This window comes from Tympanuchus pallidicinctus, unplaced genomic scaffold, assembly GCF_026119805.1.
Source record: "Tympanuchus pallidicinctus isolate F22 unplaced genomic scaffold, pur_lepc_1.0 scaffold3, whole genome shotgun sequence".
Classification (NCBI taxonomy): Eukaryota; Metazoa; Chordata; class Aves; order Galliformes; family Phasianidae; genus Tympanuchus; species Tympanuchus pallidicinctus.
The window spans coordinates 52,064,906-52,091,824 of record NW_026294747.1 but is presented as its reverse complement, the minus strand read 5'-3'; the positions used below and the strand labels follow the sequence as shown (position 1 = coordinate 52,091,824).

At 52.0% G+C, this 26,919-nt stretch overlaps 3 protein-coding genes across 10 annotated transcripts in view; 2 read left to right on the top strand and 1 right to left on the bottom strand.

Annotated features, from left to right (window-relative positions):
* The first annotated feature begins 188 nt into the window (after positions 1 to 188).
* On the top strand, positions 189 to 9,168 carry AKAP5 (A-kinase anchoring protein 5). 2 transcript variants are annotated; one of them, XM_052695587.1, is made up of 2 exons: positions 189 to 3,266; positions 4,494 to 9,168. In XM_052695587.1, the coding sequence occupies exon 2, from the start codon at positions 5,050 to 5,052 to the stop codon at positions 6,994 to 6,996; it is 1,947 nt and encodes a 648-aa protein (XP_052551547.1). In that variant the 5' UTR covers positions 189 to 3,266; positions 4,494 to 5,049; the 3' UTR covers positions 6,997 to 9,168. The 2 variants fall into 2 exon arrangements, with proteins under 2 accessions (XP_052551547.1, XP_052551545.1); XM_052695585.1 differs by lacking the exon at positions 189 to 3,266 and adding an exon at positions 3,390 to 3,454.
* Positions 9,169 to 14,813: 5,645 nt separating this feature from the next.
* Positions 14,814 to 18,633, bottom strand: ZBTB25 (zinc finger and BTB domain containing 25). 3 transcript variants are annotated; one of them, XM_052695597.1, is made up of 3 exons: positions 18,520 to 18,633; positions 17,919 to 18,098; positions 14,814 to 16,391 (listed from the first exon to the last, which is right to left on the bottom strand). In XM_052695597.1, the coding sequence occupies exons 2-3, from the start codon at positions 18,089 to 18,091 to the stop codon at positions 15,260 to 15,262; spliced, it is 1,305 nt and encodes a 434-aa protein (XP_052551557.1). In that variant the 5' UTR covers positions 18,092 to 18,098; positions 18,520 to 18,633; the 3' UTR covers positions 14,814 to 15,259. The 3 variants fall into 3 exon arrangements, with proteins under 3 accessions (XP_052551557.1, XP_052551558.1, XP_052551556.1); XM_052695598.1 differs by lacking the exon at positions 18,520 to 18,633 and adding an exon at positions 18,226 to 18,435; XM_052695596.1 differs by lacking the exon at positions 18,520 to 18,633 and having other exon boundaries at positions 17,919 to 18,211.
* A 2,013-nt stretch (positions 18,634 to 20,646) lies between these two features.
* The window catches only part of ZBTB1 (zinc finger and BTB domain containing 1), a 55,580-nt gene continuing 49,307 nt past the window's right edge, over positions 20,647 to 26,919 (top strand). For 2 of the 5 annotated variants that reach the window (XM_052696020.1, XM_052696019.1), the window contains exon 1: positions 20,657 to 20,810. The gene's annotated coding sequence lies outside the window, so the exon portion shown is untranslated. Of the gene's footprint in view, positions 20,811 to 26,919 lie in introns of all 5 variants that reach the window. The other 3 variants (XM_052696015.1, XM_052696018.1, XM_052696017.1) reach the window with 3 other exon arrangements.

Here is a 26,919-nt window from a genome sequence, read left to right as displayed (position 1 = left end):
AGCACACAAAGGAGAAAAGATACATTTATACGATCTCACCTTGATTCGGTGAGATTTTAGTAATTAAAAACCCTACAGATGGAGCTGTTTGAAACAGTCTTGGGACCTGGCTGCCTTAACAGTAGGCATGGATTATCTTGGGAGGTCTCACATGCTATTATAATATTCCTACTTGTCATCCTGAATTGTGTATTTGCTGTGCTTTGAAATCACACCAGTTTCTTTTAAAAGAGGGAACAAGGAAGAATCCTTTTGTCATTTCTTAGCAGGAGTGCTCACCCTGGCTTCTGCTGTGAGTTACCCCTGCAGACACCTGAGCCATGCCAGATTTCTCTTTTAGAAAGCCCAGCTGTGACTGCTGTAATTCTTACCACTGGAAACAGAACTTCTGAGTGTCGGGTCTGTTGAGACCTCTCTGGGCTGTGCCCATGGCTTCTGCCAGAAGTGTCCTTTGAACCATGTTTTGCTCAGCAATAAGTACAGTTAGGCCATTGAGAAGCCTTGTTTTCTATGGTACCTTTTGGGTGAACAGAAGCCACGTGAGCAGTGATTGAGTCATTTGTAGTAGGCTTTGTCAACAGGCCAGAAATCATTTTGTAACAGAAATAGAGTTTCTGCCAAATTTTTAACTAATACAAATAAAGGGTAAAAACTTCAAATGCTTTTTGGGTCTTAATGTACGTGCTGAGATTAATGAAGTAGAACTTATTTCTGTGATTAACTGAGTAATGCAGCAGTCCCAGTATTGACAACTATAAGTGATCACTGCAGGAATAAGTTGCCTGCAATGCACCACCGTGTGTGTGTTCTGTCTTGTTTCCTTTCCTGGATGGCATGTGTCATCTATAGGAAATAAACTGCCTGAATTATTCAGTGGATTGAGTTTACTTGCAGTTGACTGCAGAAGATCTGAATTAAGATGCTAGCTTTATTAAGTTTGACTGCCCTGCTCACAGCTGAATATTTTTGGCTTCTCCTTTCTTCATAGACTTGCAAGGCCCATCTGCTTGCATCCAAACTGAATCTGAAAGCATTCTGATTTTGGTGAGAACTGGGAGAGTTGTGGTGTAGGTGTGCACCAGTGTAAGGATGCATCTGTAGTATACAGATACTAAGTATAGAGAGAGCAAGTTATTCAGTAGGGGAGAATAATTATATAAAAATTACCTAGTTGTCACAGAAGCAAAGACAGAATAATTTAAATTGTCGTAAGCACACTTGAGATATGCTCACAGCCTCCTCAGATTTTCTTCTCGATGGTATTTGGCTGAGAAGTTGCTGGAGACAGCTTTCACAGAGCACAAAAAGGCCACCTGCATGGGGTCAGGAACAGCGTCCCCTGTTGCTGCACCACCACGGAGGCCTGGCTGGAAGTCCACCTGCAGCACCTTGGCGGAGCCTTTCCTTGCAGCAGATTGCTACAGCTGATGCTGCCAAGGCTGCTGTCGGTTCCTGCATTTAATCCTCATTCTCTCATCTTGCAGAGGCTTCCCTGTTGTGCTGCTTTCCTGCAAGCGCTCTGTGTTCCATCTTCATTTTATGCTTATGAAAGATGGGATAAGTGATAATTTATGCTAAGATTAGCCTCCTTTTAGTTAAGCATGAGATTGTAGACATGCAGTTGAGGGAAGACGGTTCAGGAGGTCACTAGTCCACAGCATGCAGTGAGGCAACACCATGGCACAGCCACAGAAACCAGATGTGAATTTGCTGAACGGTGGGGGGCTGCTGACAGCAGAGCCTAAGGGCCGGCAGCAAATAGTGAAAAAATAGCCCCAAGCATCTTCAGAGATGAGTGGCAAATGCTTTTCTACAATGTGCTTCAAGTGTTGTGGGAAGTGTATTCCCACTGTCCCTACTTGCAGCGCTGATTCATCAATAGGTTTGGTGGGTTGTTGGTTTCTTAGCTCATTTGGCAGTCCCGTACTTGACCCATCACCTAGGACACAAAGAATGCTTGATCTCTTCTAGATGACAACTGGAAGGTTGTCTTCCCTTCCTGTTGCCTGGAGCAAAAAATCAATTAAGTGCAGGTACGTTCTCTGTGGGCGACATGTGAGCCCAGATCCTCGGCTGCTGTGATGGCCATTCCCTGAGCTGTGCCGTAATGAGAGCCACACATCACACTGCTAGGAAACAATACAGGTTTTTTCAATCTTATCCACCTTCTACCCCGTTATCTATCTCCTGTGTGCCATACTCCTTGCTGTTACTGTCCTCCCATGGAGCAACGGAATAATTGAGTTCTGTGCAAGGTGATTTCAGAGGGACGGGTTGGAGCTGACGCTGGAGGTAGCGCACGTTACTGCTGCCTGCATCCCCTCTCTACCTGAAATGAGGGGAAATGGCCTCATGCTGATGGCCTGTGCTTAGCTCTCATGGAGAACTGTACCCTAATTAGAACCCGCTGCCTACCCTCCAGAGAGGAGCAGTTTCCAAATGCAAGTTATTATAACGAATGAATGCCAGCAAACACGTCTCGTTAGGGAGCTTTTAAAATGACGGTGCCTTGTGGTTGCCTGATGTGTGCTTCTGTCTCTAGGCTGAGATTTCAGCCAAAAGAACACAATTTCTCCCCTTTTTAGGGAGGGAGGAGGCCGCGTGTATTCTTTTAAGGATGGCCTCCACTGGAAGCCACTTGTATGCTCCATGGCCTGCATTGCAATGTGCCAACACGCTGCGAAGCAATTAATATCCTTACGACGTGAGTGTGCGTCACTGAGCTCCCCGTTGGTATGAATGGGGACGTCGAGGCAGCTCCAACCATGGCTTCATGTGGTTCTTCAGCAGCACCTGTAGTCATTTCCCGGAGGCTCTCCCATCAATCCTAACAGCTATGCATGCAATTTTAAAGTCAGATTTTGGCAAATGTGAAGGAAAGAAAGACCCCTATGACTGAGGCGCCTTGTCAGGTGTTTCGGCTGAGGTTTTGCTTAAATTCGGGCCCCGGCTGCCCTTAACCCCGCAGTAAAGCTGCGGCTCCTGCAGTGACGTGCAGAGACAGGTTTCAGGAGGCAGAAAAACCGCTGCCAGGAGCAGAACTCCCATCGCACGCTGTACCTGATCCGCGGATCCCCGCCGTCTCTTCCTCCCGGCTGCGTTTCCGCTCGCAGCAGGCATTCAAGCCGCGAACCGCGGCTCAGCCTTCGGGAGGATCCTCTTGACTTCGCCCGTTGTGCATCTGCTGCTGCTGCCGCGCGCCCTGCGCGGGGAAGGATGGTGGCGAGGGACGGTGCTCCGCAAACGGGGCAGGATGCCGAGCGGGGGTGGGGAGGGCCGCCGCTCTGCCGCGGGGATGCTGCGTGAGCGGAGGGGCTGCGCGGCCGGGGGGCGGGAGGCGGGGGGCTGCCGGCAGCGCCCTCCCCGCCGGCCCGGGGGGCGCGGCTGCGGCGGGAGGCGGCGGCAGCGCAGCCGCGCAGGGGCCGCGCAGAGCCGCGTTCGGGCCGCGCCGCAGGTGAGGTGCCGAGGGGACCCGCGGGGATGGGGAGCGGGGACACGGAAGAGGGGAGGATTGGAAGGGGGCGGCACCCCGAGTTCGGGAGCCCGCGCGTCTCTTCTGGGGGGCTGCGGGCGGGAGGAGCGGCGGCGCTCGGCGGCTCGCGGTCTCCGTGCCGATGCCCACGAAGCGCCCCCAGACTCGTCGGGACGCGGGCTCCAGAGCTGGGGTGCGCTCGGGGCGCCGGGCTTCGTCTTTCCCACGTGGCCGCCGAGCGCATTTTCCGCTTCAGAAGCAGCGAACGGAACGCAACGTGCGCTGCGGGCTGCAGCCCCTCCGGTAGCGCGGAGCCTCGGAGCCTCCAGCGCCCCCGGGAGCGGCAGCTGCAGCCCCGAGCCGGACGGCGCCGCCACGCGGCTCTGCTGCGCCCGGAGAGCTCCGGGAAGCGCCGGACGGCCGCGAGAAGTTGGGCTGCAGCGCGCTCCTTCCTTTCCCAAACGTTCCCTTTGTGCCTTTGATTTTTGCAAGGGTGACAGCGCTGATGGACGCGTGTGCTGTTAATTGAGGTTGCCATGGGAGGCGTGCATGTAACGTAGATGTGCTTCCTTCTTGCCGTGTGATTTCGCTTTTGTATTCCTCCTCTTGTATTCGGCGTTTTGCATATTGTCAGCTGGTGCATTAAAAAATAAAAATATCGGCGGTCTCGGGGTGTGATTTCCCGGGCTGCAAAGTGTGAGAAGAAAGTGGAGGGGGAAGGTGGAGCCAAGTGTAGGAGCAGGAAATATATGCTTGTGTGAGTAATATAGATTTGTCATAATATGAGCAATTAGAAAAAAATACAGCCACTTCTGCCATGCAAAGTAGTGTTTTCTGTGTTGGAACAGCACTAAGTTGGCATAATAGTGGCTGTATTTTGCCTTTGGATATTGGTATCCGGAGGTAGAATTGCTTTTCTGTCCCTTGTCTGCATCCCAGGCTGAAATACTCTGCTCAGAATTACTTCTCAATCCTTTGATTTTTGCTCTGCGCTTCTTACCACTTGTTCATTGTGTTGCAGGTCAGAGCTGGGAGAATCAAGCACAATCAGAGGCAAACTTCACTCAACCCGTGTCAGGAGCTGATCAGAATCCAAGGCACAGCAGCAGCTGATTGGCACTGGGGGGCAGAACACCTCCACTCACTGCCTCCACGTTGCTTCAAGCAAGTTCCTTGCTCCCGTCGAACTGTCCATGGGCTGAATAAAAGTTGTTAACTCTTGGCTTGACTTGTCATCCTTTGGGGGAGTAAAACCAAGGTCGGACTGTCCATTCAATGGTGTACTGTTAGAGGAGCACGACCTGAAGTGGGGTATCTCACAGGTGAGAGTGACTGGTTCTTCAAGTCTGCCTAGGACTCCTTGGGGAGGCAATAAGGAGAGTAAGAAGATGCAATGGGAATTATAAAGTGAATGCAATAGCTTCATTGGAACAGCTCTGCACATTGCCACACCTGCTTGTTAAGAAGCAACTACTGCTGTTTTGAGGACAATTTGGGGAAAAAGCCATTTGAGCGTTTCTGCAGCTTTTATGCATTAATCAAGAAAGTCAATACACAGACGAAGGAGAGGTGCAAATATGGCAAAGGCTGCTAAGGAGATACAAATGGAGAACCCGAGCGAGCTGGAGACTCCTAGCGCGGGGACACCATGTCCCCCATTGGAAGAACAGGCAGAAAAACCCTCCATGCTCTGTTTTAAGAAGCGGAAGAAGTCCTGTAAGAAGGGGCTGACAGCTAAGGATGCATGTGAGGGAGCTTCTGGAGCCTCGGAGGAGAAAAATCAATGCATCAGCACAGACCCAGGGGAGGCAAAAGCTTCTGCTCGATTGCCACCCTCCAGAGGAGCTTGGGCAGCTATCAAAAGTCTCACAAAACCTCGGAGAGGGCAGAAATCCTCTTCACGGAAGAAGGTGTCTTCCGATTCCCAGGTGCAGCTAGAGACGGATGCAGAGGAGAGCTGTGCACAAGGTCTTCCAAGGAAAAAGGCCAGCACAGGGGTGAAGATGCCCTGTGTGCGCTTCTTGAGAGGCAAGAAAAAGCCCAGCCCCTCAGAGGTGGTGGAGGAGTCAGAGGACAGCATTCAAGCAAACGAAGTGATGGGCATTTTGAATAAAGCCATTGAAGAGCTGGAGGACATGGCCCCAGCAGAGCCCTGCAACAAGGCTGAGTCCCTCAGTCCGCTCCCTGCAGAGGACATGGCCCCAGCAGAGCCCTGCGACAAGGCTGAGTCCATCATCCCTCTCCTTGCAGAGGACATGGCCCCAGCAGAGCCCTGCAACAAGGCTGAGTCCGTCAGCCCCCTCCTTGCAGAGGACATGGCCCCAGCAGAGCCCTGCAACAAGGCTGAGTCCGTCAGCCCCCTCCTTGCAGAGGACATGGCCCCAGCAGAGCCCTGCGACAAGGCCCAATCCCATAGCCTGCTCCCTGCACAAAATTCGGCCCAAGCAGAGCCCTGTGACAAAGCTGAGTCCCTCAGCCCACTCTCTGCAGAGGACATGGCCCCAGCAGAGCCCTGTGACAAGGCCAAATCCCTTAGCCTGCTCCCTGCACAAAACTCGGCCACAGCAGAGCCCTGTGACAAGGCTGAGTCCCTCAGCCCACTCTCTGCAGAAGATGTGGCCCCAGCAGAGCCCTGTGGCAGTGCTGTAGCCCTAAGCCTGCAGCCTGCAGAGGACATGGCCGCAGCAGAGCCCTGTGACAAGGCTGAAGCCCTAAGCCCGCTGCCTGCAGAGGACCAGGGCGTATCAGCAGAAGGTGCCGATGCCAATGGGAGGAGTGAGCCCTCGGGAGAGGCCAGACCAGAAGTGGATGAACACGCAGAGTGCATCACTCAGTCAGAAATAACCATTTTGGAGCCTGTCAGTGAACCTGTGCAGGAAAAGCTGCCTGAGGGGAGTCAATCTGCGGCCCAAGTGGAAGAGAGGGAAGTCACTCCTGAAGCGCCGGTTTCCACAGATCAACCCAATGGCACCCCTGAAATCACCGAGGTGCAGGAAATAGCCACGATCTGCAAGGAGCTTCCTGAAAGGGATGAGTCAGAGAGGAACACTGATCTCCCCAGGGAGTGCAAATCTGAGGAGACCACGATGGATTTCAGTCCATCGGTGTCTAAGGATGATGCAATGAGTGTGCAGAGCAGCTCCAGCCATCAGGAGAAACCTGAAGTCAACGTGGGCACCAGCGTTGGTATCGTCATCACCATCACTGAAGCCGTGGACTCTGACGACACCGATTCTGACCAGGCCTATGAGCCATCCCCGGTTTTACACCACAAGAAGCAAAAAGGGAATAAAAAATCCAGTGGGAGCTTTGATTTTGGTCAAAAAGAAGGCCCTGGGGCTGGCAGTGATGCTGTGGTGGAAGAGAAAGGTCTGGGCGAGCAGGAGCACAGGACTTCAGATCAGTACGAGTTGCTCCTCATAGAAACGGCGTCTTCCCTTGTGAAGGCGGCCATCCAGTCATCCATAGAGCAGCTGGTCAACGAGATGGCTCTGGAACAGAATAAACACAACAGTTTTCTGTGAGGGTGATGATGCCCCCAGATTAGGGTGATTCCAAGCTACTTTGGCCTGAGGAGGGGAGCAAGAGGACTCTGGAGGCCACTGCTTAGTTAACTCTGCATGCCTGTGAAGTTGTGTGTGTGTTCACGTGTATGAAGCTGGTGCTGGGGCATGGGACGGGCCGTGCTGAGCACAGCAAGTGCACTCGGCCTGGCTGCAGGAAAGTGCAAGTGTTGCGGTGTTTTCATTTACTAGCATCTTTATGTTGAGGCTGTGTTTCTGCTGTCTTCCATTCCAGACTTCCCTGCTGTTAGTGGTTTAAACGTTAATGTGCTTTTAGGAAGAGGCTCCGCAGGCAGCGAGAAACCTCCTGCCACTGGGTTCAGTTCAGTGAGCGTTGAGCACAGCTGGAGGTTTGCTCAGTGGGTACAAGGGAGGGAGAAGGGGCTGAGATGTGCAGTCAGTGACATCGATGCCAAGCAGTTAGCACTGCATTCGGAGGTATAGGAAACCGTGGTCTGAAGTCCCATTAGGTAGAACTGAGCAAATGCAGTGAGCAGCACAGTTTGGCCAGCCTAAGGCCCCAGCCTACTCCTCCGGCCTATTCCCTTGTCAGAAGCAGCCTGTGTATCATCCATCCCACTGCAGTACAGCATCAGCTCTCCTTGCTGGCTTCAGGCTGCACAAACACCAAGAGCATGCCCTCGCTTTGTCTGCTGGGGCCCATTGCACTGCTAAGCACAGGTCTCCCCATGGTGTAGTGATGAGGGCCAGGCTGGAGCATGCTGGCCACAGGAGCCCCTGGCCTTGCCTTCTTTTGTCTGCCACAGTGAAACTTCCCTTGGATATGATGTTTTTGTTTTCTTTTGTTATTAATGTATGGCATGTAATGTAAATAGCAGTGTGCTGCATGCAGTCAACTCTTGCCTCGGTGTTGAAATAGCGTGGTAGCAAGGATGTGCTGCAGGCCATGGAATTGCTCCATGTTGGGAGGGGATTTGGGCACTGAGTGTGTCCATGTGTCCATCCATCCCTTCACTTCGCAAGGATCCCCTGCAGAAATCCCAGCTGGCTCCGTGGTGGCCAAAACGCACCCTGAACACCAGAGCCATCTCACCAAAGTCCTCAGGGAAAACCCAGACACGAGGGCTGGGGACACTGCCACAAAACACCCAGACAGGCCAACTGCTGTCAGAAAAATACAAACTGCTCTGTTAAGGAGGTGTGCATGCAGCGTGTGCACACACGTGGTGCATGCGGGTCCACATCGCCTCTCACTGCCAGCCCTCTGGAAGAAAGGGGCCTTTTGATAATTTAGGATTGCAGCCGCGCGGTTGGGATTTACACACTGCTGCGTGAAAGTCTGCCTTTTCTGCTGAGAAAGTTCTCCTGCCCCATTCTCAGCCTGTACAGAAATAGCCGCCTCCCCTGGCAACTGCTCAGTGACCACAGTGGCGACACAGAGGTTTTCTGCTCGGCGCTGTAAGAACACCAGGGCTGACAATACTCCAAGAACCCAGTGCACAACCGTGTTTTGAACTTTGAGAAAGGATCTGTGCTGCTGCGAGAGAAGCACCAGCAGTGAGTGCCACGGTGTCTTTCTGTGCACGTTAAATTTGGAAAAAATCAGACTTTTTTTTTCCTGTGAATTTATTTACCGTGATCAATAATTCAGCGTGTATATTAATGGCTTTGCACTTCCTATTGTTCCTTTCAGGCATTTTGCCATCATTTTGAAAGGGGCTTTTTAGGGACCGTGTATAGCCTTGGAGCTGTGCAGCACCTGGGAAGAGCTGTGCTTGTGCTGGAGCTGTGCCCTGGGCTGTGTGGGCACTGGGATGGGTTGGTGCCGATGGAATGGCTGCAGCATCTCCATGCCTTGGCTGCAGGGGCACCTCTGGGTTCTCAGCAGGAGATGCCAAAACCCCCGGGCATGGCCAGGCTCTTGTCTCCATGTGCTGAGCAGTTTGGGGAGGATTTAATGCTACATCAAAACAAAACAGTACATTGCAGGAGGAGGCACTCCTTGCAATGGGGAGAGAAGAGCAGCATTGTGTGGGTCCAGCCAGAGCCTGCAGGACTGACAGCTGCTCTGTACCCAGGGCTGTGTTTGCATCCTTTTCATAGCTGTTTTCCCTCTGTTCCACTCATACATGTAACTTGCAATTAGTTCATTAAAGTTGAGTGTACCTCTTGTTTTCTTGATTTGTGATTAACTGGGCATAGAGATTTTGTACCTGAGCTGATAACCCACTGTGCCATCCAGTAATATGCAGCATTTCCAGATGGCCATCTGGTGAGTAGAAGCCTTCATGTTAATAGACCTGAAATGTTTTAAGACTCATTCTTCCTGCGTGTTTTTTTCTTAAATAAGGTTTCCTTCTGGTTGCTGCCCTGTCTTTTCCACTCACAGATTCCTGAAAGCCCACAGACTCCAGCAGGTATTTGTGAAGCACTGCAGATCTCATCTGGCTCAGAAGAGCCCAGCAATTGAATCCCCCCACTGGATGAGCTGCTTTGCCAGTGGAACAGACTGCATAACCCAAGCTCCCAGTGTATGGGGCTCCTAAGGACTTGAGGCACTTAACAGCATATTAAAAAGTTGAAAAAAATGTACATTTTAAATAACATTAATACTGATTATTCTTTCAGGTTTGCAGAACAAAACACAGACTTCTAATGCCTGTTAATGATTTCATTAAGTTTCTCTGCTCCCCCATTACGATGAGAGAATTGGACATTAATGAATCACAGGACCCGTACACTTTTGGAGCAGAACCATTCTGAGAAGCACGAGGCTGCTTGGCTGCACAAGAGCACCAGGGAGGGTTCAGGACTGTTTCCTCCTCACGACTGTAAGAAATGGGCACAGTGCATAGTCTGGGCCTGCTCTGGCTGGTTGGGATTGCCTCTGGGCCATCTGCCTCCTCGTCGCTCTGCTGCCCCTCTCGGATATGGAAGTGTTGCTTTGTAGCTGCATCGCAATTAATTAATTTGTTCTCCTGCTCACCCTGCAGTCTGCACTGCTGCTTTCTTTCCCAGCTGTTTCCTGCACTCCTTTTGGCAGCTATCGCTCAGCTTGCTGTTCAACAAGTCCCCTGCCTCTGCTTTGCCCAGGAGGAACTGCAGTGTGCAGTGAGGCCCAATCTGCTGCTGGAGGGACTACAGCAAGTGGGCACCCAGCACTGGAATTGATGCTTTCCCTGCACAAATGATGGATGTTTTCATATGTGTGCTTACGTCACATGAAAATTCAAGAGTTTTGTCATAGGTGCCCAAAATAAACTGGGCAAGCTCATGTAGTACATGGGAATTCTGTGCTTGGAAGTGATGGGTGGAAGTGGGACCCTGCTGGTGGACCAGCAAAGCCCTCCTATCGCCCATCCTCCACATGGAGGACTTCCACATCTGTAACTCAAAATAATGAAACGCTCCAAGGGAACAGATTGATTTAAATAATTTCTTTAATGTTCTTTTACATCTGCAGTTTCGTTTCCCAGAGAAACGGTTCTTGTTAGCTCTTGTTGGGTGGTATTACAATAATGAAGTATTTAATTTGCAGCCAGATAAAATCTTTACATTAAATGTGTTTTTGTTTAACTAATCAGAGGATGTTATTGCTTGTATGGTTATTTAAGGAACAGTATAGATCAGCATTTTTGGGAGGCACCACTGTCACATTTCTTTTTGCAGCTCGCTGTGGAAAACGCAGTTCTTTGCTAAGTGTGGCTGTTCTACAACAAACTCAAAGTCCATTCAGCTTGGAAGTGGATCTCAGTGAAAAATACCCCCCAACCACCATTTACAAACTGCTGTTATAACATACAAATTGACAAACACGCTGGATACAAAAGGGAGAGACACCAAGAAAAACCCTTTTGTAACTCAAATGAGTGAGATGAAGGCGTCATCCCCCACTAGAGCTGGGTACAGCCCCCATCACCCCATAAGTTTGACCTCGGCAGCAGCTGCATGGCTTCACCAGGACAATTTAGCTCGGCTGGAACTGAGGCACCGAGGTGCTGTGCTGTGCTGCACCTTTGTTTTGAGGGCGGAGGTGTCTGGGTCAGAATATTTCATGGAAGAGTTTCCACTATTAGGCTGCCTTTGAAGCTGCGTCATTACTGTTTCTTAATGAAACATGCAAATCCCACATGTGCTGTGATTGCATTTCAAGGAATTCAGTCCTGACATTGCTCCAACTGTAAATACCTAACTGGCGTGCCATTTAGGGCTTCATTCGTCTTTTCCTCCCCAGTTTTCTTTGCTCAGAATAGCTTCTCCTAGTGCTGGACCGCCAGGACGCCCACACAGAGAGCTTCTTTTTGGCAGGAGCAGAGAAGAGAAGCCTGTCAGCTCCTTACCCAGCAGCAAAGCTGGAGCTGAGCTCGGTGGTGTGTCACATTGTGCTGCTGGCTGCTGCCTGTGGGAGGGACGTGATGGGCTGAGGATGAAGCTCCTCCTGGGCCACTGGGAGCCAATGGCCCGAAGCCTGCGCCTGCTTATGGAACATGGAAATGAAATGGGAAATAAGATTGAATTGCATGTGCTGATGGTTTTCACTACAGTTCTGAAAGCTTTGCCTGCACTCAATTTACGCCCTCCACCTCCAACATATTTAAGAACTATTCATTACCAGCATTAATGCTCTTTCCAGCAAGCTCATGAGAGCGGCGTTTCACAGTTTATTTCCATTCTCACGTTCAGTGCTCCGAGTTTACAATGTGCTTCCTGCTGTCAGCACTCCCAGTGCGGGGGCTGTGTCCCAGTGCCCTGTGGCCCTGCTGCAAGGCACTGTGTGGGCAGCCCACCGAGCTGAAGGCTGGAGGTTATTGTTGTTGTTCTTCTTGGAAAGGAGCAGAGAGAGCCTGCGTCACCTCCTGGCAGCCAGCATCCCCCCCCCTGACTCTAGGTGTTCATTGAAGGGGGGTCAGACCAGATGACCTCTAAGGGTCCCTTCCAACTCAAACGATTCCATGATGTGGAAGTTGTGCAGCACGCAGTGGTCAACAGCATTCAACTACCTACGGAAATGATGTCTCACTGCAGCACCTGATGGCATCCCCAGGACTAATGGGCACTGGAGGAGCACTCTGCACTAATGCTTTGGGACTGGGCTGAGCAGTCACCTGCAGTGCATGAGGCCATAGACAATGCCCTTTCATTGGCCATAGCCAAAGACCTCTCGTGCTCCTGCTTCATCAAAGCTTTGGCACCCACAGAGCTTTTACAAGCCTCTAAGCATCACTCCAGGTCTTTAGAGTCACAGAATATAACCGTTCGAGTTGAAGGAGCTCTTAAAGGCCATCTGGTCCAACCTCCCCTGCAAAGAGCAGAGCTCCACAGCTCCATTAGGTGCCCAGAGCCCCGTCCAGCCTGACCTTGGGTGTCTGCAGGGACAGAGCACCCACCACTTCTCTGGGCAACATGTTCAGCCTTTGTTTACCTAAGCCCACGTGCACTGATCGATCAATCACAGGCAACTGAAAGGAATTACCAGGATCATTATCCTGCACACAGGGACAAAGCTTTTATTTTTTCTGGCTGTACATATCAGGCAGATTTTTCCAGCATGCCCTGCCTCAGAGTTGAGTATACAATAACCCAAGTGTGTTCTACATACAAGGGTAAAACCTCTTCCTATGTGCCCAGGAGCAGCTACTGTTCTTGCTTAGAAGATGGAGCTGCCTTCCAAAATGATTTTCTATGATTTTCTAAGGCTGAGAGCAAGCGATGCCTGCAAGGGGAGGTTGCAGCGTGCAGTTCTGTCTCTCCAGCTTCTTCTGCTGCTTTAATTATAACAGCGCTTTAATGCTCAGAAGAAAAATGCTGAAAATACATTTCTTCTTCTATTGCAAATGATGAGAAAATGCCTTTCACCGACGTTTGATGTCACAGATGTTCAGTGCCACAAAGATGAACCAAAGCACACACTAAAAGGGAGAGGAATGGTAAGGAATATCAGAGATGTGCTGAGCACAGTGCTGTCTGAGATGGAGCTGTAGTGTTACACAGAGGTGCTCCTGCAATAGGTGTGCACAAACCACAGCTGACGCACGGATGGACATCGCGTCTGGCCCAGCTCACCACCTTCATTGAAGCTGCCTTTAATGGCCAAAACCAAACCAACATTTCCTGTTGTCCCCGATACTGAGCCCTTTGTTGACTACACTGTGTTCAAAGCATCCCCACCATGGGTTTATCTGTCCTGCTGATCTCGGCAGGACTTGCAAATACATCAAGGGCCACTGACTCTCAACACAAATGAGTTCAGATGAGCTAGAGATCTCGCTGAGGTCACCAAGTGCCCATGGACTGCTCAACTGTCTAAAAACTGTCACTTTCAGCTCACTTCTGCAGCTTCAACTTCCCTCCCACAGCTCTCTCTCTACCCAGCAGATTCCTCTTTGTGCTCCTGGAAGCAAACACATGAACCTGAATAAGGAATTGTCACAGCACTTCATTTTTTAGCCATCCCACTGAACTTCAGGGACCCAGTATGCAAGCAGCTGGCCCTGAGTCTGCTTGTTGGGAGGGTTTCGTTGTTTGCTCAACAAAACCTCTTTTTCCACCCAGCCCAGCTGCAGCCCCACCAGAGCAACGCGAACACCCGACAGGCACACAGTGGGCAGAGCAACTCAGTATCCATGCAAGCTCAGGGCCTGCTTGTTTTTCTCCTTTGTCTTAAAACACAACTTGGCGGCCGCTCCATCCCCTACAGAGCTCAGCTCCCCTGCCCAGCAGCCACCCTCACAATGGCCTCCACGGGCTCTAAATGCAGCAGTGGTTACATTCCAGATCCTACTCCAGAATGAGATGACAGCTCGAGGGTCCTGGCTACAAAGAGATGTGGACCGGGCACGTTGACAGCAAACAGTTCTCACCATTGTTCAAAACCTCCTTTCCTATACAATGACTCAATTCCACAGGGGCTGGGGGATGTGTAATGAGTAATGGGGTTTGGGGTTACTGGAGCAGCTCACCAGGCCCCAGCTTCTCGCTGCAGGAGGAATCTCAGTGCCGTAAGTACAGCAATGTTGAGATGGGATGGATTGGAGCCCAGCTGGTGGGAAGCACGGGTACCTCTGGTGGAAAACTACAGAGGGATAAAACACCAGAGGAACGTGTACAATTTTAAACCCCCTCTTGGGCTTCAGAAATTGAGTAATGAAAGGCAAAGTCTACATCTTACCATCTTAGGTAAGGAATTAGGTAAAGGCTTCACAAGCAGAGAATAGCATGTAATAGTATTTATTTAAGGACCATAGATATGTGGCACTGAGGGACGTGGCTCATGGGCATGGTATGGGTGGGTTGATACGGGTTGATGGTTGGACTAGATGATTTTAGTGGTCTTTTCCAACCTGAATGATTCTATGACTATCTCCTAGCAAAGCCCTGTGAGCTGGTTAGGCCTGTAAAGACTTTGGTCAGGACGTGTTACTGAGAAGCTCCGTGAGTGGACGTTCCCTCACAGCTCCCATCCCTCAGAGCTCAGAAGGCCCAGTAATGGGAGCTGACCACAGAGAGGCATCAATGCATGTCTTGTTCATGCAGCAGCAGTTGAGGAGGGAGGAACAGGAAAAAACCCATGTGAAGCCCTTAAGCACATCTCAGAGTAGAATCACAGAATATCCCAAGTCAGAAGGGACCCAAAAGGATCGTCAAGTCCAACTCCTAGTTATGCAAGCAATATGCAAATAAATGTTAGCAATTCATTTGATGAGGACTCTAGGGCCTGTTGAAGTCAAGGTTGCCACTAACTCCCTTGAAAAGATGAGCCTTATGGCTCCCACGTGCATTTATGCACAGATTTATTAACTGCAGTTATAAACACAAACTTTGGGACTTATCTCCTCATTTATTTTAATTAAAACCAAACTATTGGGGAAGAACAATGTATATATTTCCCTCTACATTTCCCTCAATCTAGAACCAGAAGAACAACTTTATGGGCTACAAACAGCCCTTGACACCACTCCATGTATTAGGGGATGTGTAAACCTCACACCCAGCAACACAATACGAACTCCAGTAAAGCAGGGCAAGAACAAGTTCACATCTATGAAAATGTAACCGAGTCACATGGAGGCTTCAAAGACTTAGAGCTGAATTAGCTTGAGTTTAAAAGTTAGAGAGGTAAAAAAGTAAACACACAAACCAAACACACCATTCTTCACAGCTAGCTCAGTGAGAGGGCAACTCTGGCTGAGGACAACAGTCAGATCTGGCAGCTCAGTGCACAGAAAATGCCCCTGATCAGTGTCCAAAGGCTGCACAGGGAGAACTACTCTACCAGGATCGTATCCACGCTTTCCTGGATGAGATCAGACTCCAGTAAACACTCATCCAAGTGATCTTGGGACAAGCTGGAACTCTTCCCCACGCCATCACTGTCACTGTAGGGCCGGAACCTTGGGGTGAGGGGACTCTCCAGCCGTGGGCTGCGGCCGTGCTTGAGCTGCTTCCCCCGGTGTGCGTACATGTGCTCCAGCAGCTGGCTCTTCCGGAAAAACGTGCGGCCGCACACAGTGCAGCCCAGTTTTCTCTTTCTCGAGAAGGAAAAGTTACAGTTCAGCTCCACCGGCTCGTGGTCCTTGGAGATGAGGGAGAGCTGCCCGATCTGCAGGGGCTCAAGCTCACCACAGCCCGCATGTTCCAGCGGGTTCTCATCCTCCCTGAGGAGGAAGGCTCCGAGGTGCTGCCCGCCCTCCCTGCCCTCCATCAGGGGCTGCACCTCGCCGAGCCCGCCGCTCTCCAGGATGGAGGCTGGCACACCGAACGGCAGCGAGCCTGAAACATGGGTGTGCAGGTGCTCCCGCAGCCCGGCCCGCGAGTCAAAGCGCTCCCCGCAGTAGTGACACAGGTGCACCCTGAGGCTGGCCTTGGCAAGGATGGGGTTTGCTCTGTCCGGGGAAGGAGGGCTGCAGCTCTGGGACACCACGGGCTCAGTCTCACATTTCTCCTGCTTGATGGAGACAGAAAGCTTGGGCACCTCCTCTGCTGGCCTGGCCAGCGCTGCGGGCTGGGCTGTGGGATGCGGGCCTGGCTGCTCACGGCTGCTGTCGTCCAGGCCGATGGCGAGGGAGAGCTGCAGCTGCGGGTGCTCAGCTGGGGCAGAAGGCCGGCCCCCCACGCTGCCCAGCGTCTCCTTGGCGCCTGGCCGCTCCTTTGCTGCTTTGTGTGCAGTGGAGATCTGGATTCCGTAGAGGTTTGAGGACTGCACGGCCTCTGAGGGGAAGGCCTGGTTCATCTCGACAGCGAGGTGGGAAAGGTGGTCGGCGTGCAGGAAGCGGATGCCCTCCTCCAGCCGGCTCTGGCTGACCGCCTGCTTTGGGCCCTTCCCAGTGTACATGATGTGCAGGAGGTAGCTGAAAATGTCCGGTTGGATGTCTGCAGGCTGAATCTTTATGCACTCACTGAAACAAGACAGGTGATTAAGCACATCGTTGACTCCAAATTACAGCCCTGACCCATTATCTGCCCATTCATCTGCACCGTCATTGGCTTGCAGAATGCCGGCGCTGCTGCCTGGCTGCAGGTCCATGACGGCCAGTGCTCCTTGCCAAGGCCTGAAGGAGCGTGGTATGCACAGCAGTGCTCACTCGTGTTTGTGTACGGACGGGGCTCTGAGCACCTGATGGTGCTGTAGGTGTCCTGTTTGTTGCAGGGGAGTTGGACCAGCTGGCTTTTAAAGGTTTCTTTCAACTCAAAGGATTCTATGATTCTGTGTATCTGGGTGATTGCAACGACAGCTCACAGAGCCGCGGTGAAGAACTGTGAGCACAGCTGGCCTCTGTCTGCCCCACCTATGACGGCTCCTAGCCATGTGTGCCACCCTAAGGAGGCACAGAGTGTTTGTGTGCTCAGGTAATAAATCCAGCCGCCACTGCCATGTAATCTTTACGAGCTTTGCACCTAAGTGTCAGCAAACAACACCTACTGCTACAGAAGTTCGCTTGTCGTCTCACTTCCAAGCAATGGCTGTGTGTGGATGGCCAAGGATCAGGGCCTGCAGCATTGCCCCTATGGGAAAAGCTGAGAGCCCTGGGGCTGTTCAGCCTGCAGGAGAGGAGACTGAGAGGGGATCTTATCAAGGCTTATAAATACCTAAAGGGCAGGAGTCAAGTGGATGGGGCCAGGCTTTTTTTGGTGGTGCCCAGTGACAGGACAAGGGCAATGGGCACGAACTGGAAGTTCCATTTGAACATGAGGAAAAATTTATTTACTGTGAGGGTGGCAGAGCGCTGGAACAGGCTGCCCAGGGAGGTGGTGCAGTCACCTTCTCTGCAGGTATTCAAAACCACCTGGATGCTTTCTTGTGCAACCTACAATCAGGAACTGCTTTAGCAGGGGGCTGGGGGATATCCAGAGATCCCTTCCAACCCTGGTGATTCTCTGATGATTTTCCTGGGCAGGCGCTGGAGGCCAGGAGCTCACTGCCATGGGCAGGAGGGAGAACAGAGAAAGGATTAATCCATCGCTGCAGTTCAGAGGTTAGGGCTCAGAGCCAACATCCCTATACCTGCAGAACCACCCTGGGCTCAGTCGAGTGAAACATCCAGACAGGAGATTGGAATAAGTGGATGCTCACAGTGCTGGCCCTTATCTGCTGACTTCTGAAGTGCAGCAAAGAGATAAGGCCACGGCTCCTTGACTGCCTTGAGCCCACAGATCCTGTCAGGAGGAACCCAGCTGAGCCAGAAAACTGCCTGAGCCCCACAGGATCAGCTTTCTCCTTGGCTGGGGCAATTCCTGAGGCCATGGCAGCGCTGATGCTGGGAAGGCTGTGCAGGAACTGAGATGCGGGCCAGGTTAGGAAACAATCTCAGGCCACATAACATCTCCACATGGGCTCTTTTAGATTGCAACTCCTTTAGAAAGAGGAAAAAGCAGAAAGCCGAGGAGAGCAGTAAGGCGATAGGAAGAGATCTGCGCATCCTTACCTTGTCTGATGGATAAATATCATCTTAAAATAGTTTGAGAAAGCAGCGAGCACCGCTCTGTGGGCTTTGAAGTAAACATCTCCAATGGCAACTGTGCAGTCGCACAGGAAGCCGAACTCCCGCTGCATGTTCAGCTGCTGGAGCAGGAGCAGGCTGTGGCCGGCCATGTCCATGGCGCGTCTGTGAGGAGGGCAGGAGGTTTGTCCCAGCACCAAGTCCCGTCAAGCGCACAGCACAACCCCAGAGCCTCCTCCCGCTGCGCCCAGCTTCAGTAATTTCCCCACCACCCCCTCCCTCTCTTACGCACAGCGAAGACCACAGCACCGAGAGCCGCGCAGGTGCCAACTTTAACAACGCGTCAAAGCGCCGTCGCTCAGCGCAGACCGCACCCGGCGCGGGGAAGCGCACAGAGGGCAGCCTGTGCCGCCCCACAAAGCCCTCACTGTGCTGCGCCCAGCCGCCCCGCGCCCGCCGGCCCCTTCTGCAAATACACGCCGATACGCGCTATTGTTCCCCCCCCCCCCGAATATCGCAGCAGGGGCACGAGGGCCGGGAGGAGCCGCTCGCCGCACCCCCCGCGCAGCCGCTCCGCACCGCTTACCCCCGCGGAAGCGCTGCCCCGACCCTGCGCGGCTCCGCCCGCTCCCTGCGCGGCGGATGGGGTGGGCGCAGCTCCCCCCGCGCTTCCTGCCGCCGGGCTGGGCCGAGCCGTGCCGAGCCGTGCCGTGCCGGGCAGCCCACGCGTGGAAAAACTGAGGGAGGCGGCTGCGCGGAGGTTGCGCGGTCTCGGCGCGGCGCGGCGCTGAGCCTCCGTCCACGCGGCGATGGCGCAAATACCGCGCAAAACTTCTCCCCCTCGTCGTGTGTGATGGAGGGGCCGCTGCCCCGGGTTGATTTGGGGTCTGAGGGATTGGGCTTCATATATTTATTACTGAAAATGGCAGTGGGAATCACCGCTGCTGTGCTTTCTTCGTGGGGGTTTCATGCAGCTTCACACATTTGTTGCACTTCCCTCCATGGTGTCACGTTTTTCAGATCATATCTGGTTTCCCCTTCATATTTTGCTACTCGTTGGAATGGTGATTTTTAATTGGGCCAAATTTGAAGCCTTTAGGGCAAATACTGCCCCAGTAGCAACAGATACAGGACTGCTTCCAGAGGTGCCTGTGGGACGGCGAGTGCTCTATGCAGTGCTCTCTGCTCGTCCCACTGTGCCCACAAATATTCCTTTTTCCAGCATTCCATGCCTTATTTCTCTTATTTACACACAAAGCTCACTGGGCTCGGGGCCATCTTCCCACATCTGTAGCCAGACTGCAGTTTAATGGTGCTCCAATCCCACTGCCCCTGTCAGTACTACTCACTGCTTTTCTTCCCTCAGGTTAGCAGTGGAAGCTCAAGGTTCTGTGCTCCACTCTTGTGTTATGTGACATATTTATTAACCTGTGTACCGAGTGAGGGGCTGTTTGCAGACAGCAGGTTATTTATTTAAATGATTAATTATTTACATGTTATCTAGGTTGACCCTGGCCCAAAGATGGCTTTGAGGAGCTCCAGAGAAACCCGAGCCAAAACCATGGGAGCAATGATGAGGAATGAGATTTTACTATAAAAAACAGTCAATGGGGCTCCAGGGGTACAAAGTGCCATGGCCCACACCAGGATGTCATCATAGCTATTGTGATGTCATTGCAGCTATTGTGATGTCACCATGGCTATTGTGATGTCATAACAGTTATGATGGCGTCATCATGGCTATCAGAACAGGGGTGAATGTCAATAAAGTGGATGTTAGGGAGGGTTATTTATATGCATATGTACATTTGATTGCTATATTTGTAGCTTGTGGCATTTTCAAATCTGTAATCAAGTCTTTTGCTGCCGTTGCCCACCCGGAGCTGAGCTCCTTGGACAAGATGATCTTCATGGTTTGTTCCAACTGTAATGATTTGATGATTCCTTGGGTGAACACAGAAGTGATGGCATCTCTGGAAATGGCCTCCAATTGATGGCACTCTGTGGGTTGAGGCTCCCGCAAGAGCGGCAGAGGCCCTTTGGGTGGAAAAGCCAAATGCCTGCCACAGAGCCCCGTGAATGTGTCCAGTAGCCCTGCAGGTAGCAGAAGCTCCAGGAAATGCCATTGCTCAGTTCAAGAGGACTTGGAGAGGCTCGGGGAGGGTGGGGAAAGGGCCTGGGAAAACTCTGAGAGGGAAAAAAAACCCACGAAAACAAAACCAAACCCTAAGCGTTAGTGTTCTACAGTTAGTGTTCGTAAGTGTTCTATGCTTCGTGATCAAAAGTGGTGGTGGACGCGCGATGTTCCCTGCATCAGCGTGAAGCTGCAAGGAGGAAAGGCGTCAGCGAGTGGAATTTCGACTAAAAAGAAATAGCGTATCACGCGACGCGGCAGGGGGTTCGTTATTTACGGTCCCTCGCGGCGCGCGAGGCAGCCGTCACACCGGGGGGCAGCGAAGCCGCGCACGGGCAGCCCCGGCTGCAGCCCCCACCCCCGCAGGAGGCTCCGCTCCGCGCCGGGGGTTTCCCGAGGGAGCGAGGGGGGGGACGGAGGGCCGGGCCCGAGGCGCGTAGGGAGGGGGCGCGGGCCGCCCCTGCCCCGGCGCCGCCGCCTCCGCGGCGCGATGGGAGGAGAGGGGAGCGCGGCAGGGAGCCGCCCGCCGGGCCCGGCATTGGCGCGGCGCAGCAGCGCTGGCAGCGGCGGGGCCGGGAGCCGCCGGCCGCGGAGGGGAGGGGTCCGGCTCCGTGCGGTCGCGGCGGAGCCGGCGCTGCGGCAGCAGCAGGCGCGGCGGGGCGGAAGTCCTTTGTTGCAGCGGCAGCGGCGCAGCGGCGGGAGCGGCGCGGGCAGCTCTCCCCCTCGCCTCGCCTCGCTCCGCGGTAAGTGGGGCCGTGCGGCCCTCCGCCGGAGGGGTCCGGCGCGGCGCGGCGCGGCGCGGGGGGAGCGGGCGGCAGCTCCGCCGCCGGCGGGAGGTGGGAAGTGCCGAGCGGCTCCGGCCGCGGCGTGGCCCGACCCGGCCCGGCCCGCCATAGTGGCGCTGCCAGGTAGGGGCTCCCGGCCGGCCCTCGGCCGCCGCCGTGACCTTGCGCCCGGCAGGAGGGGACGGGCCGAGGCGAGCCGAGCCAAGCCGAATCGGGCCGAGCCGAGCCGCGAGGCGCCGTGCTCCACCTGTGGGGCAGCGCGGCGCAACGCGGAGGGGCCCTGCGGAAGCGGCGCAGGGCGGCGGATGCTACGCGGGGCGGGGGGTGCGGGGGCGAGAAGGGCACGGCGGCCGTGCTTCTGCGCTTGGCGTTACGTTAAAGCGCCGTGCTCGCAGCTCTCCGGCGCTCCGTGTTCTGCTGGGATTTTTTTGTTCCTTTTTTTTTCTTTTTTTTTTTTTAAGTGAAAAGTTGAGTTGCGGCAGTTTCACGCAGAGCGGAGCCGCAGTCCGCTGGGAACGCGCCGCCCCATCCCACCGCATCCCACCTCGCCGGTAGCGGCCCGCGATGCGCTCGGGGGTCGGCAGAGCGCGAAAGGCAGCGGTGCCGAAGGGCTCCTTCCTCAGCGCGCCCCGCACGGAGAGGAGGCGACAGAGGAGAGGAAGCGGTGCTGCGGGGTTGGGGCCGCGTTCCTGTGCCGCTGTGCTGTGGGAGTTGGTGTAACTCCGATCCTCGACACGTCGGCGGTGGCGGCACGGCCCTGGGCTGAATGCCGGCTTCTGCCGCTGCGTGATTTCCCCGCGCTACGGCATCGCGCGGCACGGCGCAGACTGCAGAGCCACCCGGGGCTGGAGCAGCGCCGTGTTCCGTAGGCATTTAATTACATTAAACAAACATTCCTTTAATTAAAGGTGTTTGTTTAACATTCCTCGCTGCAGCTCTTGGAAAAACCCGCACGGCCCTCGCGAGCTGGGCTGATTTCACCAAATTAGAAACCGAAGCTCTCCCAGGGCAAAGCCAAGGCCGTATGGGTGCGGAGCAGCGAGCTGTGGCCGTGGCACACGTGGGGCCTGAGCAGCACGTCGCCTTGGTTGCACGCTGCTGGTGACTTGCTTGGTGTTTGTATGGATGGGGCTGCAGCAGGGGTTGGGGAGTGGAGCTGTGGTTTGGTGCTGCATGGGAAGCTTGGCAGGGTGCTGGAAAGCCCCTTTTCCCAGGATTGGGCTGTGTGGGGCAGGACTGTGAGCTGAGCAGATGTTTTAGCTCTGCTGGCACACGTGCTCAGTTTTGTCACGGGCACAGGAGTTGGCAGTATTTACGATGAGAGTATGCATAGCATACTCGTAGCGCATGCATAGCATGGCTACACAGCTTCCTCTGGGCTTTTAGGCGCTTTCTTACTTGAGCGCATGAGGTTAAGTGCTTTATTCACATATGTCCATTGCTAGCAGAAGCACTGAAAGTCCAGGATCCTTTGAAGGTACTTATCTGCTGCGTGGGAAAAAAGCTGCTCGAATCTGAAATGATGAAAGTTTCCTGGTAGAAACCATAGTGCCCCATTCCTGCAGAGGCTGCAGGTGGCCCTCTCTGCACCTCTCTCAGACCTTCACTGCAGAACCCGCTGCGTGTTTCTCAAGAAACTTTGCCCTGTGGTTGCCCCACAGTTGCTTTCTCTGCCCTGCTGCTGTCTGGGCACAGTGAGCACCACGCACCGAGTTCTGCTGCAGACACAGCTGACACAATTTGCATGAAGACCATTTATAGCTTCAAACTGGTCTGGTAATTCTGTTTTTGTTTGCCTTGGGGCATAGCAAAGCTCTGTAGAGTTAACCAGCAGTTGCATTTTCTGTATGAAACCCACTTCATTTGAAGAAGACCTTAGCAGTTTGGGCTTTTTTTATGTGCCACAAGTGAATTTCAAAGCCTTTGGGACCAGAAAGTGTCAACATGTAGTCTGACCCGTGTGTCACAAGGCATTTCATTTGTGTGTCTCCAATGCCTGGTTGTGCCGGCACGCAGCCTGAATCAGCCAGGGGTGCTTGTCTGGAAGGCACTTATGGTTATCTGAGGGTCTTGGGAGAGGGCGAACACCAAGATGCCTCCTGAAGCTAACTGGGCAAGTCAGAGTCCAGGTGAAGGCTCATCAGCCAGCTGTGAGGCTTAAATCTGGTGTCAGAATGTTCTTCTACCAGTCTTTCAGACGTATCATTACCGTGTTGCTTCACCACCTTTTATAGCTGTAAAGTGTCAGATAAACAGTGTCTGTGACTTTATAGAGCAGTCCCTGGTGGATAGCAAGTTACTTAAAACACTGCATACAGCTCTCTGCAATACTTGGTACTCCATAGGCATTACCTATGGAGTAGGTGAAGTTGGTTGAGATGATAACTTCTAGGGCTTCAGTTCAAACTGTTTTCCTAACTTAGCTGCTCATGCTTTCCTGTCTTCTTATTCATCTTTTGAGGTGAATGCTTACTAAGACTGTGTGATGCCTTTTAACTAGTTATCAGTGTCTGACAGTGGAAACCTGTGAAAGTGTGAAGGCTGTTTCTTATTTGTGAACTCAGGTGCTGTGTCCGTGGGGAGCTCTGTGAACTGATGTGGGAGTGAATTGCTCCTTGCCTTTCCCTGGTTCAGACCTAGCCCAGGTAGCAGCTGAAGCTTGTTTTTGTACATTGGCAACAAGGCATTTAACATCAGTTGATTCAGCTATCAGAATGTGTATGCTGATGAATATCTGCATCATGGCAGGCAGATTCACAGCTCGTGTGCCTGAAGGCAGCTAATGGAAGGACTCTGGGAGGAGGATAAATTATAGCCGGTCCTTCCTCATCCAAGTAATGGAGCCTAATTAGACTTTCCCTGGCAGTACGTGGAATTCTCCTCACTTTTAATTCATGATTGTGGATCTTGCACTTGCAATGCAAGCTGCATCTTACCCATACCTGCTGTTGCAATGAACGGTGGTCACCTGTCCTCGTTTCTTTGCCTTTTTTTGCAAAGTTTGTGTAAATTGAGTGCCTTCTTGGACTGTGCAGTACTATGGCAATCTCAGTGGCTTCTTCCTGTTAATGTCTAGATAAAACTTGTTGCCTGTCAGCAACTCTGTAGTCAGCGTACCAGCTGAACGCCCAGATTTCTCAGGCAGCATGCAGAGCTTGGATGTGTGATGTGGGATTTTTTTCATGAGCATCTTTATGCTGTCATTTAGGAATCCAGATTATCTGGTGTAGAATCTGGCCCTATGAAGGCAAAGTAATTCTTTAGGGAGGAGAGCTCTTGGGAGCCTGCATCAGCCTGAGATGTGGTGTGAGAATAGGATGGGGAATTTGCTTTCTGCTGCCCAAGCAGCCCATTTCTTTGGATAACTGGGCGTTGGTTCCTTGAGGTTTTTCCATCTCATTTTCTATTAACACCAAATTCTCCACTCATTTATAATACTTTTGTCCAGCTTGCTCTTGGTTTCTGAAGAAAAGCAGCCAGCAACTAAGCATGTAAGCAGTCTGTTTTTGCCTGCTCAGCAGTGGAAATGCTGGGTTTTGAAAACCACCTACTAATTTTAGGAGCCGAGAGGCTCCTGAATCTTGAACCTTGTGGTACTTCTTTTTTAAAGACAGAGAAGTTAGTAAAAGAGTTTCAGCAGTCTCTTAAAGGTTTAACAGGGGAAAGCTTGAAGACTTCTAAAATTTTCTGAAATGTTTGAAAACTAGAAGTCTGAAGGGAAAAAAGAAAAGTATTGAGTTATAGTAAGAGCCTTTTCTTTCTGGTCCTTGGCTTCTAAACAACACGCTTGGTTTGTGTAGTAGCGTAGCTTAGCTTGGTGATAATATCTGAGTAGTAATTGTACCTGAGTGCTGATTCAAAAGAAAAACACAGTGGCGTGTAGGCAGCTTGAATCCAAGCTTTGCCACGTAAAAATAAACACGTAGCCTCCACGTACATTCTGTGCTGCTTAGAGTTTGAGGAACAGACTGAAATTACCTGACTAAAGCATCTACACTCCTCAGTTTCGTATCAGATGCTTTTCTAGTGCTTTCTTTTTCAGACCACCTCTGCATCATTCAGTGCTGTTCACAGCATGGCCCACTGCTGTGCTCACTGCACTAATGGGTTGCTGCTGAGGACGGGGTGATGTAGGTGCCTGGTGGACCTCCTTGTGATGACTGCGTGCTTCATAAATGCAGTGTGCTAGTCAGGCAAGTGGTCACATTTCTTCTCTTTCTGAAATAGGAAGCTGAGTTAGAGAGAATCAAATACACATTTGGGTGGACAAATTCATGTGTAGAGCTTGAATTTTCCAAGAAGACCAATGCTTAATACACACAGTGAGTAGCACCCGTTTGTATGAGGTACTGCTGATGGCTTCCCTGCATGAAGATGCTGGACACGTGAAAAAGTACAAGCCAAAAAACCCAAAGGTTAACATGACTTGTCCTGGTACTGACAGTGGTGGGGTGCTGTTTTCCAAGCAGTGCTCTTTCTTGTGAGATTTTCCCCCTCTTCTCCTTGCCTTATCCACCTCACCTCCTCCAAACCCTGTGCCAAATGAGCAGAGATCTCACGTTGTGCATGAAGAGCACTGCTGCATGGATCCATCCCTTGGACAGATCCACAAGGTGAGCCCAGTAAAGAAAGGAGCCTTTGGTAAGAGGAGGGCTGGAAGGTTACAGTGTGTACATGAAAAGCTGTTGAATGACTGCTGCACTGGAATTTAGCTTAATTAATGTCTTGTGTATGCACTTAACTTTGAAACCTTTGGTTTCTTTTAAAAAGGGCATTTTTGTTCTAATGACTGTTTTCTTTCCAAAGAAGATCTCAAAAATAGTTTGCAATGTTGAACCACCCACATGGGTGACAAATGTAAATCTCTGACATTTTAGCAATTAAAAATAACAAAATAATGGTAAAGGAACATTTTCTGAGAGCTCGCTCCTGATGGGAGGACATTTTTCAACAAATCTGTGATATTTGCTAATAGCAAAGAATGGCAGAATTCAAAGTTCAGTTCCAGCTCTGAGTGGGTGCGTGCTGTGGTAGTTTTCTACCTGTTGCTCAGCAAAAGCATGTGTGTGTATCTGTGCTTATTCGTGTGTGTGTATAAAATATTCTTCCCTTCTGCCCTAGCACTTTGGTTCTTCCCAGTCCCTTGCTCAGGTGGTTTCCCTCCCCCATGTAGATCCTAACTGCACCATCTTGTCTGCCCACGGCTGTTCCTGATCCCAGGCCCTTCCTCTCAGCTCACCCTGTCCCTCCTTGCACTCCCTGAACTCTTCTCTCACCTCCCTCTTACGCTTTCTAATCTGCACTCAGTTTCACTAAGCCCACTCCTTGCTGGGAGTCAGTCAGAGCCAAGTGTTGCTCCTTTCTGGCCGCCAGGGATACTGGAATGCAGCAGCACATCCTGTTGCAGTGAGCCCTGTCTGTGAGTGGAGATGGCACGCAGCAGCCAAAAGGGTTTTCATGCTGGATGGGATGGCTTGGACGGGCCCCTGTACACAAAGGAGCTGCATGAGGGTGAATTTATTCTCAGCAAGGCTATGATCTGAGACTTTAGTAACACACAGCAGTCTGAAGTGTAAACACATCTATAATTTCTACCTTCTTCCCCTCCTTCTGTAAGCTTGGCCAAATTCAGGCAGCTTTTTGTGTGGTGACCAAGAACATCTCTAACACATGCCTCTTTCTCCCATATGAAGTCTGATTAACATTTATATCTGATTAATGTTTATACATCAAGGGAGGTGGGAGGCAAGTGGGTGAGGCCAGGCTCTTGGTGGTGCAAAGGCAGGGCAAGGAGTAATTTCCCAAAACTTGAATGTAGAAAGTTCTGTTCTAATGTGTGGGAGAGCTTTACAGTAAGGGTGACAGAGCACTGGAATAGGTTGCCCAGAGAGGTTGTGGAGTCTCCTATGGAGATATTCAAGACGTGGCTGGACACCTACCTGTGTGACCTACTGTAGGGTACCTGCTTTAGCAGCAGGGTTGGACTCATTGATCTCTTGAGCTTTCTTCCAACCCCTGTGATTCTGTGATGCGTCTCTCCAAAGATTTTGCAAGAGAAAGTTCTTTG